Source organism: Colletotrichum higginsianum, chromosome 4, assembly GCF_001672515.1.
Source record: "Colletotrichum higginsianum IMI 349063 chromosome 4, whole genome shotgun sequence".
In the NCBI taxonomy this organism is placed as follows: Eukaryota; Fungi; Ascomycota; class Sordariomycetes; order Glomerellales; family Glomerellaceae; genus Colletotrichum; species Colletotrichum higginsianum.
The window spans coordinates 4,244,466-4,259,486 of record NC_030957.1 but is presented as its reverse complement, the minus strand read 5'-3'; the positions used below and the strand labels follow the sequence as shown (position 1 = coordinate 4,259,486).

The 15,021-nt window shown below is 58.6% G+C and overlaps 5 protein-coding genes across 5 annotated transcripts; 2 read left to right on the top strand and 3 right to left on the bottom strand.

The window, feature by feature from the left end:
* Positions 1-1,499: 1,499 nt before the first annotated feature.
* Positions 1,500-3,631, top strand: CH63R_06587 (Ligninase h2; the record flags this gene model as incomplete). Its single annotated transcript, XM_018301562.1, is given in 3 exon segments — positions 1,500-1,908; positions 1,924-2,792; positions 2,858-3,631. The coding sequence occupies 3 exon segments, from the start codon at positions 1,500-1,502 to the stop codon at positions 3,629-3,631; spliced, it is 2,052 nt and encodes a 683-aa protein (XP_018159412.1).
* A 1,547-nt stretch (positions 3,632-5,178) lies between these two features.
* On the top strand, positions 5,179-7,101 carry CH63R_06586 (uncharacterized protein; the record flags this gene model as incomplete). Its single annotated transcript, XM_018301561.1, has 1 exon — positions 5,179-7,101. One exon carries the CDS (start codon positions 5,179-5,181, stop codon positions 7,099-7,101), a length of 1,923 nt encoding a protein of 640 aa, XP_018159411.1.
* Positions 7,102-7,559: 458 nt separating this feature from the next.
* CH63R_06585 (uncharacterized protein) lies at positions 7,560-8,546 on the bottom strand (the record flags this gene model as incomplete). The annotated part of the gene is made up of 3 exons (XM_018301560.1): positions 7,560-8,049; positions 8,109-8,379; positions 8,444-8,546. The coding sequence occupies 3 exons, from the start codon at positions 8,544-8,546 to the stop codon at positions 7,560-7,562; spliced, it is 864 nt and encodes a 287-aa protein (XP_018159410.1).
* A 1,067-nt stretch (positions 8,547-9,613) lies between these two features.
* On the bottom strand, positions 9,614-11,292 carry CH63R_06584 (O-acetylhomoserine aminocarboxypropyltransferase/cysteine synthase; the record flags this gene model as incomplete). Its single annotated transcript, XM_018301559.1, has 4 exons — positions 9,614-9,988; positions 10,060-10,979; positions 11,071-11,186; positions 11,258-11,292. The coding sequence occupies 4 exons, from the start codon at positions 11,290-11,292 to the stop codon at positions 9,614-9,616; spliced, it is 1,446 nt and encodes a 481-aa protein (XP_018159409.1).
* A 502-nt stretch (positions 11,293-11,794) lies between these two features.
* CH63R_06583 (C6 zinc finger domain-containing protein) lies at positions 11,795-14,563 on the bottom strand (the record flags this gene model as incomplete). Its single annotated transcript, XM_018301558.1, has 8 exons — positions 11,795-11,847; positions 11,924-12,543; positions 12,584-12,858; positions 12,914-13,072; positions 13,131-13,689; positions 13,766-14,175; positions 14,252-14,297; positions 14,466-14,563. The coding sequence occupies 8 exons, from the start codon at positions 14,561-14,563 to the stop codon at positions 11,795-11,797; spliced, it is 2,220 nt and encodes a 739-aa protein (XP_018159408.1).
* Between the last annotated feature and the right edge of the window lie 458 nt (positions 14,564-15,021).

Genomic DNA, 15,021 nt, shown 5'->3' with positions numbered 1-15,021 from the left:
TTATTATTCAGAGCATAGGAGAAGCAAAAGACTGTTGACAACCCCAAGATGAAACCCCCTATTCTCCGCTGCAATTTTGTACCAAGAGTCAATGCCATCGGGTGGGCTAGACTTCCGGTGCTCGGCCGAATGATGGAGGCGCAACGTAGTCGAGAAGACCGTTGCTCCTCCGCAAGCAAGCAAGCTCATCGCTAGTTTCTCATGCCCAAGCTTTTGGCGTTTTGGCGTATGGCGTATGGCGTATGGCGTCTGGCGTGTTGGCATGCAGGCGTCCGGTTTGGGTTGGGCCCATCTCAGGCCACCGTTTCAGGCGAACCAGAGTACTGGCTTCATCAAATCGGCCATCCGGGGCTTGCCTCGATAACTAGTGCCTCAATAACTAGTATGCTGTGGCGCCGAACTAGGCCGGTGTTCCTGTGGGAGGTCCCGTCGCTCGTTTTCCATACCCCCCCCCCCCGCGCGCCTCTGTCTGGGGAGAGGCGCACGGGATCTCTCCGCTCTGCAACGGACTCGGCGGGAACAGGCATGGCGCACCTCTTCGAATAGCCGGACTCGAAGTAAGTTCAACATCAAGATGTTGAGAGTACCGTGGCATGAGGTTTGTCTCTGTGATTGCAGTCTGTGTCACACTAGTTGCACGGGCAATTACTTACTACGGTTGTCAGATGCAATGACGCCCACTTGTCACTCACACGACGACGTATGACAGCAGCCCAACCATCACATCACATCCATCCGTCATGTAAGTGGCATCATGAAGTTCCTCGTTTTTGGCTCTGCAAATGGTGCAGAAACTCGCTCATGTTTACGGATTCAAGCCTCAATAAACATGTTGTAAAAATAGACAAATCTCAAACTGGTGATCTGTTTCCTTCGGCTACAAAAACGGCTAGATCCATCGGCTTCCGGGCTAGTCCAGGCCCCTTAATGTGTTCTCTGTTTTCCCATTGACGCCCCCTTCACCACACCACATGGTAGCTATCAGCCACTAGCCCGCTCGATTCCCCAAGCTTTGAACCAAGGTGAGATGAATCGAGAAAGTGTTCGACTCCAGGGGCCAGACAAGCTTCTACTTGGTTGAATGGGATCGAGTCGTAGAGCCATGCGCGAAACCCCCCTTCAAGGCCGTGGACCATCACATAGACGCCGCCGACGACGAGCTCGAGAACTAATGGGCGTGGGTGGTGACGGCCAATTTCCACAACACACTCCAAGGTGAATTCAGTACAATGGATTGTTCGCAAGAAACAGATGATGATGGTCGAAAAAGACCAGGCCATCGAGCTGTCGCCGAGGATATAATGAGCCAACAACTCCCTCTTCTCAAGAGTTGTCTTCATCGGGACACAACACTTCAAACTGTCAGCTTCATTCTTTCTGGTCTCTTACATTCGCTTTTCAACACTCTGGCCTAGTGCTGGTTTTTAATTACTTCCTCTCTCTCTCTCTCTCACCCACTCACCCGATCACTCCATCGCTTCTCCACTTCAACACCCGCCATGCGCGTGTCCATCCTCACCGCCGCCCTCGCGGCCACGCCCGTTCTCGCCCACCCCGGCATGAAGAACACCTTCGCCGAGATCCGTGCTCGGCAGGGCAAGTCCAACGGCGGTAACAATGCTCGCTCGACTGAGATCCTTGGCGACCTGATTGACCTCGGCGAGTCGAAGCTTTCAGGCGTCGGCAAGCTCGTCAAGCAACTTTTGACCGGCTCTGGAAGCCCGGAAAGCGACGAGATCTACTCGAGCGACCAGACCGCATCTAGGTCTGTTCGTCGCAGAGACTACAGCTACGGCGGTGGTGGCGGCGGTGGCGGCGGCGGCGGCTCTCCCCCGGCCGGAGGCGGTGGATCCCCTCCTGCCGGAGGCAAACCCCCTGGCGGCGGTGCTTCCCCCCCTCCTCCCGGAGGTAAGCCCCCCGCAGCCGCTGCTCCTCCTGCATCGGGAACCAAACCGTCAGGCGGCGCTCCTCCACCCGTAGGAGGTGCTTCTCCACCTCCCCCTGGAGGCAAGCCTCCTGGTGGTGGCCCCCCCTCTCCCCCGAAAGGCGGATCATGCCCGCCCAAGGATACTCCCGCTTGCGCCGCCGACACTTGTTGCATCTGGAAGCACATTGGCGATGATCTTCAAACGGCCTTCAAGGGCGAGTCGGGCCGCTGCACCGACCTCGCCCGCGCCGCCATCCGGCTCGGCTTCCACGACGCCGGCGGCTGGTCCAAGGGAACCGGCAAGCTGGGCGGCGCCGACGGGTCCATCATCCTCGCCGCGGAAGAGATGCAGCGCGTCGAGAACAAGGGCCTCGAGGAGATCGTCGAGCAGACCAAGGCCTGGTTCAGCAAGTACCAGCAGTACGGCATCACCATGGCCGACCTCATCCAGTTCTCCGCCAACACGGCCACCGTCGTCTGCCCTCTGGGCCCCCGCGTCCGCACCTTTGTCGGCCGGAAGGATTCGTCCGTCCCTGCGCCGCGCGATCTTCTCCCCGATGTCGCCGGCACGGCCGACTATCTGATCGAGCTCTTCAGCAACAAAACCATCAGCTCGTACGGTCTCATCTCCCTCATCGGCGCCCACACGACCAGCCAGCAGCGCTTTGTCGACACGGCGCGTGCCGGCGACCCGCAGGACAGCACCCCCGGCGTGTGGGATGTCAAGTTCTACTCCGAGACGCTCGGCAACGCCCCGGCGCGCGTCTTCAAGTTCGCCAGCGACATCGTCCTCTCGAAGGACTCCCGGACCAGCGCCCAGTTCAAGGCTTTCGCCGGCCCCGGTGGACAGTCTGCCTGGAATGAGGTAAGGAAAATCAAGTCACCCATATTCGTCCGGTTGAGACAGCTCATGCTAACTATGCTATCCAGGGCTACGCCCGCGAATATGTCCGTCTTTCTCTCCTCGGCGTCTACAACATCAACGACTTGACCGAATGCACCAAGGCCCTGCCCGCCCGCTGGGCCGCCAGCGACTTCAGCGCTCCTGACCAGGGCAACGTCGACGAGTGGCTCACCACCGAGGGCCCGGTTGCCGATATTCCCGACGAGCTGAGGAAGGGTAAACCTATTGGCCCCCCTCCCCCTCCCGGTAGCCCCGGAGGCCCCAAGGCCAAGGGTAACTCTCCCAGCGGCCCTGGCTCTCCGAAAGGTGACAGCCCTAGCGGGAATGGATACTCGTCCGGTGGCCCCGGAGCTCCGAAGGGCGACTCTCCCGCCGGTCCCGGGGCACCTAAGGGTAACTCTCCTTCTGGGAACGGATATTCCCCTACTGGTCCTGGGGCGCCGAAGGGAAACTCTCCCGCCGGGCCCGGTGCGCCGACTGACAACTCTCCTAGCGGACCTGGGGCGCCGAAGGGTGACAGCCCTTCCGGGAATGGATACTCCCCTAGTGGTCCTGGGGTGCCGAAAGGAGAGTCTCCCGCCGGTCCTGGGGCACCTAAGGGTAACTCTCCTTCTGGGAACGGATACTCCCCTGGTGGTCCTGGGGCACCGAAAGGCAACTCCCCTGGCGGCAACGGCAACTCCCCCAATGGCGCCGGAGCACCAAAGGGCGGCTCTCCCAGCGGATCGGGAGGGTACCCAGCCGGCGGCTCTGGGGCATCAAAGGGCAACACAGGAGGAGGAGGCGGCTCTGGCTATTAATCTTTCGTTAGAAATAGCGTCCTCGGGGCTCTGATCTCGAAACCGGGATCTCAGATGGTATTGGGTGCATGGAACATACACACACACAGCGCTGAAGAATCTTTCATAACAAAATGACAACACTTAAGTTAAAACTGTGCCTTATTGGTGGAACTTTTAGTTGAACTCTGGAACCACGCCTGAAGAGCCTTTGACCAAAATGCTAGAACCAAAGATATGAATGATCATGCTGAAGTGCGAATGATACTGGGCCGTTGTTGTATTCGAGACCACACCGACGACGCGCATGACAACAGCGCAACATTAACAAGGATAACTGAGTGAAAGCAGTAAATATGGAGACTAGAGCGATTCGCAGGTGATATATAATGTCTGAAAGCTGTATACGATTGAAGGTTTCAAGTGAAGGTCAACGGGAAGGTGCCCAAACGGATGTTACTTTTGGTTCCCGTGGTTGGACTCCTTCGCGATTGAACGTCATTTGTGACATAACGGGTGTATTTAATATTATCTAGGTGCAATCACAAGACCGGAAAGAGGCTATCTGATGATTTAAACCATCTCATCAACTGTACTTGTAGCAGTGGGTTGGACCTATGCCACTGTCTAACCCGGCTTTGGAATGCGTCTTTGTGGGAGGGACCAAGTGCAAGACTCAAAGACTAGCTGCAAATCTTGAAGGATAGATAGTATTGATACAGCTGTGGCTGGCTGCCTCGTGTTCTGGTAAGACAGAGTCTTGACTGTGCTGCTATGACAGCCTCAGACTCTGGTTCAAAGTTGGGTGGAGGATGAAAAAAGGCCAGCGTACGGCAACAGAATGGAGATCCACAACAGGGCACCAAAGGACTGCGGAAAGGAAGTCCAAGTACGTTTCTAGTCGCTTTGGAACCTTTCCAAGGCTCTTATACGCCGGGTACTCGTTGTTGCGTAAACGCAAGAGTTGCGTGGGTGGCTGACGCGTTGTTTGACGGACCTCAAGAGGTTTGGCAGAGTCAACAAAGACCTTTCATCAACCCATTGCATGATGTTTGACCTCTTCTCAATTCTTCTTAAGGGTAGAGTCCGTTTCTTCGTAGCTTTCGATCGTCATGGCAAATTGCTCCTTCTTTTCCTACTGCAATATTGTCTCTTTGATATTCACTACACCCTGAGCTCACCGCCCACCACCACCTTTGCCCCTTTCGCACAGTTCTTTTTTCTTCTGCTTTTTCTTCTCTCACATAATTCTCTTCCTTCCCGGACAACATCCAAAATCCAAAAATCTTTTTAATCCATAAAAAAAAAACAGACTCTTCTGCGGTTGATGAACAACTGCAGCCTCCATACTCGATGAGCCGAGACAGCCACTCCGATCAGTTGCTCTTCTGCTATTGGCCTCAAAACTCGAATCCAGTAATAGACCATCGTACAGATTCACCTCAACCCAGACCAGCGCGTCTTGTCCAAGTAAGTATCATCGTCAACTCCCACAATTCCCCTCCCAGCATCTGGCTCACCCTCGTCACCAGAACCAGTCGACAACCTCCCCGTCCCTCGAGTCCACAATGAACCTCCGGGTCTCGGACGAGTGTTGGGCCCGATGGGGCGCCGTCATCCGCCACCTCGCCAACGAGTACAGCTTCCCGGCTGCCACCAAGAGCGAGCTCAACATGTTCCTCCGCCTCTATCGCGGCGGCGGCAGCACGTTCCGGGACAAGAGGGAGCGCTGGCGGTTCGTCATCGACACGATCCGCCGCGACAACGTCATCCACAGCATCGTCGCCATCACCCTCACGTCCGAGTCGAAGCAGAACCCGCGCTACAACGGCGCTGTCATCACCCGCGCCTGCGACGTCCACCCCAACCCCGGCGGCGACGAGTTCGTCGGCGCCCCGGACCTACAGTGGGTTGTCGTCACGAGCGGCGGTGAGAGCTACCAGCACTGCTGCGGCAAAGAGTGCAACTCCCTGGAGCGGTGTCACGCCGCCCGCACGCCCCGGAACAATTGGGAGATGACCCGGCTGTGCATCATCCAGAAGGCCTACGAGCAGGAGGTCATCGCCCTCAGGGACCACATCGAGACGCTCTCGGCCCAGGTCGAGGAGAAGAACGCATCGAGGAAGAAGTGGAAAGAGTCGTCCCGCAAGTGGAGGGACCAGAACAGCCGCCTGAACGAGACCGTCAGCACCGTGACCCAAGAGCTGGCGATGGCCAACAACGAATTCCATGCCACCATCGACTCCATGACCAAAGACTTGAGAAGGGTCAAGGGAGGCAACGCCTCGCTCCGAGACAGGGTCCAGGCTCTCGAAAGGGAGAACAAGTCCCTCCGCACTCAGGAGGCGATCAACGCAACGCAGAAGATGGGCCGGGTGCAGCAGTGCATGGACGACAACAGCAACTACCTCGCGAACCGCCAGGCCAAGGAAGAAAACACTGCGCTCAAGGAGCAGAACAAGATCCTAGAGAGAAAGATCCAGGACATGGAGAGAAAGAGCTCCGGGCTGTTGGGAGAGAAAGTAAGGCTTCAGGCCCAGCTCGACAACATGTCGATGGAGGCAAATGCCCTAGTGCAAGAGACGAAGGTCATGGGAGAGAACTGCGGCGACGCAGACACCAGGATCAAGGAGCTCTCCGACGACGTCAAAAAGTTGAACGATGACATGGAGATCGCTGAGCTGAACAACGCAATAAGCAAGAATAATATGCAAGTCCAGATCAACCGCCTGGCCGGCGCCAACACGAAGCTCGAGAGCGAGAAGAAAGGCCTCGACACTTGTCTAGCTAAGCTCGAGGCGAAGAACCGCGACTTGACCGCCCAGGAAAAGCGCGACGCAGCGACCATCAGCAAGCTCGAGGCCACGGCAAGGCTCAACGACGACAGAGCCAAGCAGCTCGAGGCCACACTCAACAAGACCCGGAGAGAGTCCGAAGGCAAGGCCCGCCAGCACGCGGAGCAGGTCGCGCGCCTCGAGAGGGCTATCCGCGAGAGGGACGACTCCGCCCGCCGGCTCTGCGACCAGACACACCACCCGCAGACCCTGCCGGCCCGCGAGCTCGAGCGCCAACGCGCCATCTCCCGCGAGGCCCACGAGCGCGCCGCGGACCTGCGGAGCAAGCTCGACGCCGCAGAACTGCTGATGGAGGCCAAGGCGGCGGAGATGGTCGCCCTCGAGAGGAAGTGCGCCGCTGCGGAGGCGCGGGCGCGGGCGGCCGAGGAGAAGAACGGCGGCAAAGCGGCGGCGTCGGCGGCGTCGCGCGAGGAGGAGACGCAGGCGAGGCTGCGGGAGCTCGAGAGGCGGTGCGCCGAGAAGACGGCGGCGGCGTTCGAGTGGCAGGCCAAGTGCGAGGACCGGAACACGTACACGCTCAGCCTGGAGAAGGACGTCGAGGAGATGAGGGGCGTCATGGAGGGCGTGCTGGGCAGGGTGTCGGTCCACCAGGGGCGGAAGCGCCGGCGGACCGAGGGTCCTGATTTCAAGGTATAGGAGGGCATGGGTAGAGAGAGTGGGAGAGAAGGGGAGAAAGTGTGTGCGTCGATTGCTTGCTGTTGGTGTACTGGGACTCAGGTCCTATGGTTTGGACTGCGGAGGATGGTTTTCATGATGGCTCCTTTCGTTTTATGATTCGTGTTACTTGGCGACTTCCGACGCGTTCCCATGAGGCGTTTGAAAAAACGCACTGGATAACGCCTAATCAGTAAACAGATGCCACAGAGCTAATAGAAGATCGGTTTATAGCAAATGATGCATCTCGTGTCATTCTACGACATACAATCACGGAGAGCGTGGAGAAGAAGTCGTGATGTTGAGCCGAAGTCTGATGCTGTATAAACCCATCCCGCCAAACGCCATCCAGCCATGCGTCGCAACAATGCAGAGAAAAAAAAAGCAGGGAAAACAAAAAGAAGAAGAGGAGGAGGAGAAAAACACCGAGCGCGCCTCCCCTACGTTGAAGCGTCGATCCTTGGCGCTCCCTCCTCCTTCGCCCCGCCGACCTTCAACCCCTCCACGCCGGCAACGATGCCTGTAAACGGACACACCCCACCACCGCCGCCGGCACTGTTCGGCCTCGGTAATCTCGACGGCGACCTAGGCCCGCCGACGGCATTCTCCTCGTCGGACTCGCTCTCGAGGATCTTGCGTCCGTGGAGGTACCCTTCCTCCTCAATCTCGGGCCCCTCGTCGTCGTCGTCGCCGCCGCCGCCACGGGCGAACTCGGCGCCGTCGCGGACGTGCCACTTGGCCATGAGGTCGTTTTGTATCCAGATGACCTTGCCGAGGGCCTTGACGAGGGCGATCTTGCGCTGCATCGTCAGGCGCGGGTGCGAGAGGATGGCCTCGGTCATGATGTCCTGGATGAAGGAGAGGCAGGCGCCGAGGTGGATGTACTCGATGTGCAGCGGGTGCTTGCGGCCGAGGCCGACGTGCATCATGCTGGTGTGTTGTCAGCTGCTGTTCGATGCCCATGCTCCGCTGACGGAAGACGAACTTACCCAACCTTGTCGAGGTACTCCCAGAACTCCATCTTGCTCGGGTCGGAGCACAGCTTGGCCAGGTAGGCGCGCAGGAACATCTTGCGGTGCAGGATCTGGGGCGAGTTGTCGTCGGGGACCTCGTCCATGGGGCCCTCGAAGCTGGTGGAGCGGGTGGTGAAGGCGCGTGCGGTGATATCGTACTGCAGCAGCTTGTGGTAGACGATGTTGACGACGGCGGGGATCAGCGCCTTGACGTACTTGGCGCCTGAGATGAGGGCCTCGATGTCCTCTGGGTTCCTTGTCAGTTGGGGAGGAAAGACTAAGAAAGGGAGAGGACAACGGGAGGGACGCACTGCTGCTGAAGTCGAGAAAGCTGTGGAGGTAGCGGATGCGCGCCTCGAGGTCGGTGTACAGCTCCTCGCGGTCGACATGGCTCATGTGCCTCACGAGACCCATGTTGGCGGTTGGCTAGCGGTTGACGATTATCCAACTGGCTTGGTGGTGTTCTTATGAGTGAGCTCTTCGGGTTCGTCGAGATCGCTATCGTCGTTAGTGTTTTGTTTCAAAACACCTCGCGTCGCCGTCTCTTTCGTGTTTGCTAATGCTCGGGATCTGAATGGCCCTCCCTTCACCTATCCTCAGAGGGACGCCCAGCGATATTTGAACAATAGGGCCCGTTCATCATCCGGGCCCCTGCGGACAACGGGGCATCATGCGTCATCATGCGCCGAGACGAGCGATGTGAGTCGATTTCTGGCGCGTCGTGGTGGCCGCGGTCGACGGGCTGAGAAACCGACTGATGGTGGTCTGATTGTGTTGCCTAAGAGAAAGTCGCACCACTCGCCCGTGGTAGCTGAGGTACCCACCCTGGGTACAAACCAGCGCGCCCTGGCGGCGGAACCCACTGCGGGATCATAGTGGAGATGGATCGGAAGGGATTTATGGGGCGATGGGGCCTGGTCTGGGCCGTTGGGTGCCGGCCTCCCCCGCCAGTTCAGCGTCAACGCCCGAATGCATGGGGCGGCGTCCGGCGCGTCGGCTGATTCTGGTGTCTCCGTCCCTTTTCTCGTGTACTTTTATTTCAATCCGTCTCTTTGTCAGGTCCCAATGTCTGGGAAAAGTGTGGAGAAGGAAGCAATTGTTCTGGTGTATCTGTCTTCGTGGAGTAGCAGCGGTGTGGTTGTCTGCTTCGGAGTCTCGAGCATGTGGCGAGGATGCGAAGGCAGAGGTGAATAGTGTCAATATCCTGATCCAGATCCTATTAAACCCAGCCCCGCGGTCCCGGTATGCCCCCCTTCCCCACCTTCACCTCTCTGCCCACCCTCTCTTCGACCTCGGGCTCGTCCAAGACACATGCCTCGGCTCGTACGACATACTTTTGGGAATGAGCTGGAATGTCCACATAACTCAATGTTTCTACAGTACCGGATCTGACTTCTAATTCCAACCATATCTCTTCACCATCCCCGTCTCATACATGTCAGGTCTTTCCGTCGCATCCGCATCTTGGCCTCCCAACCCCATCACGCCTCTACAGAAACCGTTCCGTCCGTCCCCGGCCTCGGCGCCCCCGTCGCCTTCTCCCCCATGAACCCGCCCGAGACGAGCCTCAGCGCCGCGTCGAACGGGTCCCCGCCCGCCTTGTTCGCCGTCGGCAGCCCCGCCGCCTCGAACGCCTGTTCGAAATCCTTCCGGATGTCCGAGAAGGCCTCAATTCCGACCGACACGCGGATCAGGTCCGGCGTCACGCCGCCCTTGATCTTCTCCTCGTCAGGGAGCTGCTGGTGCGTGGTCACCCACGGGTGGATGATGAGCGTCTTGGCATCGCCGACATTGGCGAGATGCGAACAGAGCTTGAGGTTGTCGACAACGGCCCGCACCTGGTCAATGTTGCCAGCCTGTGGTTTGGACTGTCAGCTCACACTGTCGTCACGGAAGAGGAACAAAGACATGGAATAACAATACTCACCACTCCGAACGTCAGCACGCCGCCGGCGCCGTTGGTAAACACCCTCTTGGTGTACTCGTAGTCCGGGTGCGACTTGAGCCCCGGGTAGAGCACCCAGTTGACGCTCGGGTGCGCCTCGAGCCACTCGGCCAGCTTCTGCGTGTTCTCCGAGTGCCTCTCGCCCCGCAGCGCCAGCGTCTCGAGGCCCTGCAAAAGCAGCCAGGCGTTGAAGGGACTCAGGCACGGGCCAAGGTCGCGCATGCTATCCATTCGCACCTTGGCCGAGAGCGCCTTGTACCCGTACGTGTCCCAGAAACGCAGGCCGTGGTAACCGTCCGCCGGCTCCGTGAAGCCGGGGAACTTGCCCGACGCGCTCCAGTCAAAGTGGCCGCCGTCGACGACAACGCCGCCCATGGACGTGCCGTGGCCGCCGACCCACTTGGTCGCCGAGTGCGTTACGATGTCGGCCCCCTGCCGGATGGGCTGGCAGAGGTATCCTCCCATGCCGAACGTGTTGTCCACGATGAGAGGGATGCCGTGTTTGTGCGCCACGTCGGCGATGGCTTGGATGTCCGGCACGCTGTGCTTCGGGTTGCTGATGGTCTCGATGTACACGCACCGCGTGTTCTCGTCGATGGCCGCGTCGATGTCGGCCGGCTCGTTGCCGACGACCCACTTGACGTCGATCTTGAACTTCTTCATGTACACCCGGAACTGATTGTAGGTGCCGCCGTACAGCCAGCTGGTGCTGACAAAGTTATGCCCGGGGTGGCAGCACTGCGTCAGCGCCATGAACTGCGCCGCATGGCCCGATGACGCCGCCACGGCACCGACGCCACCCTCTAGCATCGCCATGCGCTTCTCGAACACGCTGTTGGTCGGGTTGCCCATGCGCGTATAGACGTATCCGTCCTTGCTCCATGCAAACTTGCTGGCGCCATCTGTCGTTGGGTTTGAGGTGGTTAGTTGCTTGTTTCATCCGGGAGCTTTGCACCAGCGAGACGCAAAGGGAAAGGAGAGAAAGGGACTAACCGGCGGCATCGGTGAAGTTGTAAGCAGCGGTCTGGTACAGAGGGACCGCACGAGAGCCGTTGACCGGGTCGGGCTCCTGGCCGCCGTGAACGGCAACCGTAGAGAAGCTCGGCTCCCTGGGCAGCAACCATCATCTGTCAGCTCGTCTGATGATGCAAAAGCCGACCGGGATTCTCTCTTTGCTCACCAGTCCACGTTGCTCAAAGATCCGGAGACAGGCATCTTGGAAAGGCCGGGGGGGGGGGGGGGGGGGTGCTTTGGTGAGAGGGGTTGTAGTATTCTAACGTTGTGCTTCGTTCGCGTTCCTGATCCAAATTCTAGAGCTGCTGACACACTGTTCACTGCAACTTGTGAACCGGTTGCCGCCCCATCATGGCAAACCCAATATCTTTAAATGCTCCTCAACGCCTTTCGAGAGAGATCTCCATCACTTCGTTTCAAGTCGTTCGATAATACCCCTCAGCTCGGTGCACAGATAGCGGCACCGTTTGCGGATCGGAGTTGCTCATCACCGGTCTTTGCTGATAAGTGAGCAAACCCCGCAAATCCCCTCCTCGCTTCCTTCGCGCTTGTTCCCGAAACCCCACCAAATGCCGTCGGGATGCCGTAAGATGCAAGGTGCACGCTGCAGGCGAAGACGCCGACGCAGACGCAGACGAATCCCAAATGAACTGGGAGGGGTGTATGCTGGAGCCTGGAGGCAGTACTGCGGATCGGGCCAGTCCTAGACCGGAGTCTCAAACATCATTGTGGGTTCAATGACACTCCGAATTTGGTCTGCAGCAGGGACGTCAGCACGGAAAAGTCAGTTGTCAGACAACGAGGTGCGTGGCGAGATTGAGGGGTTACTTACCGCGCATCCCGCCAAGTGCCTCAAACGCCGTGGCGTAGTTCTCCAGCGTCGCCGAGATAGAGGCCAGCCCCGTCTGCAGACGCAGCAGAAGGCTCTCCACCATGGGCGTGGTTAATGCGTTCTCCGGGTACATGGCCTTCGTCTTGTGGTTGACCATGAGCAACGCGTAAGCGCACTGCATGGCGCAGCAGGCGAACGAGGGCATGGTCCGCGGACAAACGATGGTCGAAGTGGGTGCCAGATAACACGGCGGGGGACACAGCTGGCCGAACGGATTGGGATATGGGAGGTCGTCGAATGACTGGGCAATGTTAATGGCCGCCTTGAGGCAGATCTTGGCCGACTGATGACTGCTGAAGGGGAACGCCGCCGGCGAGTTGCCATTGGGCGAGTGTTCCGAGTGAGGGGAAGACTTCTTGTCCGTGGGCGTCGTCGATCCGTTCGAAGTGGTGGGCACTGGGGGTGACGGCAGGCTCATCATGGAACTGCAAGAGCATGATGGCCAGGATCGCGGCTCCGTGTTGCCGTCGTTATCGGATTTAGACTTGAGGTCGCAGTGCTTCCCGGAGAAAACGGGCATGTCAAAGAAGGCGCAGTATCGGTGCAACTTGATCCGCGCACTGGCTCTGTCGTCAGCAGCTGTTCCCAATGTGGAAGGACCTTTGGATCACTCGCCTGTTGAGCTTGATGCGAGCCATACACCTTAGCGAGCGAGACAGGACTTCCTCCGTAGGATCGAGTGGCGTTGTCGTCGTCGACTGCAGGATCCAGGAGTCGGCCATGGCATTGAGGGGCTCGAGGTACTGCTCCATCTCCTTCATCCGCGTGTAGATGCGGGTCATGTCACCTCCGGATTTGACCGTCTTGTTGAGCTCAATGACAAACTGGGTTGCCGAAAGAATCGCTTGCTGGGCCTGGATGTAGACAGCAAAGGCCTGGGCACAGATCAGTCAGCTCAGGGTTTGGCGGGACTGATTTTTTGACACCTACCTCGGGGTCGGATTGGATTACAGGGTATTTTGCCGTATAGCTGGGCGTGAATACCGAAAAGGTCGGCTCCTCGGCCGTGTCAGTCAACGCTCTTCGAAGGAATGGGACTAGAAGACATACCGTGTTGCTGACAATGGAACCCTGGCATACGCAGATGTACTACAAACGCTCCGTCAGCAAAGCGATGGACCCTTCGGGAGAAACGCGAGAAACACACCGTCATCCACCAAACCCTACGCTTGGCCTCGGAATGTTCGTCATCCTCGGTGCAGGTGTGAAGCGACAGGGACATGGCGGCCACCAAAGCCTGGCCTGCCCTGGCCTGCATCTTCTTCAGGTTGCCCCTTTGTGCATACTCGTAAACGCTGAGGATGTCCAAGGCAACAATGCTCTCCAGCTCTACGGGCACGCCGGGGTGGAGCTGCTCCCTGTGGAAGTCGTCAGGGGACTCGTTGAGCGCTTTTGGTGGTTCAATGGAGGAATCGGGGAGTTCCGACTCGATTTCGATGCTCTCGATGGCGCATTGGGCCAGGTACTGGGCATATCTCCGGCGGAAGACGACTGACTCTTTGTTCAGATGGTTGGTGTCGTTGGAACATGGAATCAGGGCAAGAATGGCAGAGATGGCCAGACTCAGGGGTGTCGAAGGCTGGTACTCGTCGGCGAAGCCGTCCGTGTCGTTCTGGAAATGCGGCACGGCCTGGTCCATGGGCAAGGAGGCAGGCGGCGGCAGGATGGGAAAGAAGGGGTGGATGAAGATGTAGTAGGCGTCGAGGCTATTCCGGCATGAGCACGAGCACTGGCTATGGGAGCAGACAGTATCAAGACCGTGGGCGGGGAGGGGATACTCACATGGCTTGGTCACTCTTGTAGGTTCTCGCAACGGGAACCTGAGGCGGGGAAAAGTTGAACGAGTTCTCGGAAGCGCTCTCGCCACTTGTGCTCCCCGGCACGCCCGACATGAACAGAGTGTCAAAGATGAAGTCGCTGTCCTGAAAAAAGTCCTGCAGCTGCTTCAGGCCAGCGCCAGGGTCGATGTAGTTTTGGACAGAGATGGCTGTGGCCTCGGTCAAGAACTGGTCCGACTCTGCTCTCAAGCGCAACGACTCACGGTCTTGATGGGCAACTTCGTCAGGAGGCATCTCTCCATTCAAGGCCTGAACCTGCTGAGCCAGCTCCTCGGCCGGGCGCGGCTTTCTCCTCACACGGGCGCCGCCTCTCCGGCTGGGCTTGTAGACGCATTCGCGCCCTCTACTCTTGCACTGCACCACGTCAGCCGAGCTTCCTTGGGAAAACAAAGCAGGCGCTATGTCATCGTCATCCTAGGCGGATGCTTACACTAGCACATGGAGTCGACCCATCGCATCGTGTTCGTGATGCTCGACTATTTACGCGTGAGTTCGAGCTCAAGGTCCAGGGTTGACTCGGGCTCCAGTTCCAGCTCTAGAGCGCGAGCAAAGCGTCGACGTGCCACGGCGGCGGCAGCGACGACGGTGCATTAGACGACGGCCAACGTCGACCGTGGAGGAAGACAGGGAAAAGGCAGACGTACCAGGCAAGGCAAGCAATTTTGACGGGAGGCGTCGCAAACTTCTTCTTGGCCGCAGAGACCGGAACCGGGGGCGATACAGCTTCGGTCATGGTGCTCATGGCCGAGGGGGACAGCCGGATGGGATGGCAATGGTCTACAGACAAGATGGAGCAAAGATGACCGTCTTGGTACCTAAGGGGAGGGATGGCAGGGGCAGGACAAGATTGCCAACAATCCTTCCCGGGCCGGTCGGGGTCTGTCACACGGAGCGGGCGGCGGCGGCGACGGCGGCGGCGACGGCGGCGATGGCGGAGACGGGTTCAGTTCAGCCGGACTCACTTCAGTCGCGTTGGATTGGGTGTTGGCGTGACGTGATGAGGTGGTGGCGGCAACGGCTGCGATAATGGCAGGATCGCGGGTAAGATACGTAATGAAATGGAGTGAGACCTGCTGGAAGGAGCTATGTGGGCGGGTGAGCGAGTGCCCGAGTGGGTAGACGAGAGACGCTTGGTGTGGTGTGGTGTGATGTGGACGACGAGGAGCTGAAGCAGCGGCCAGGCCGGAGATTGAAGGTCAA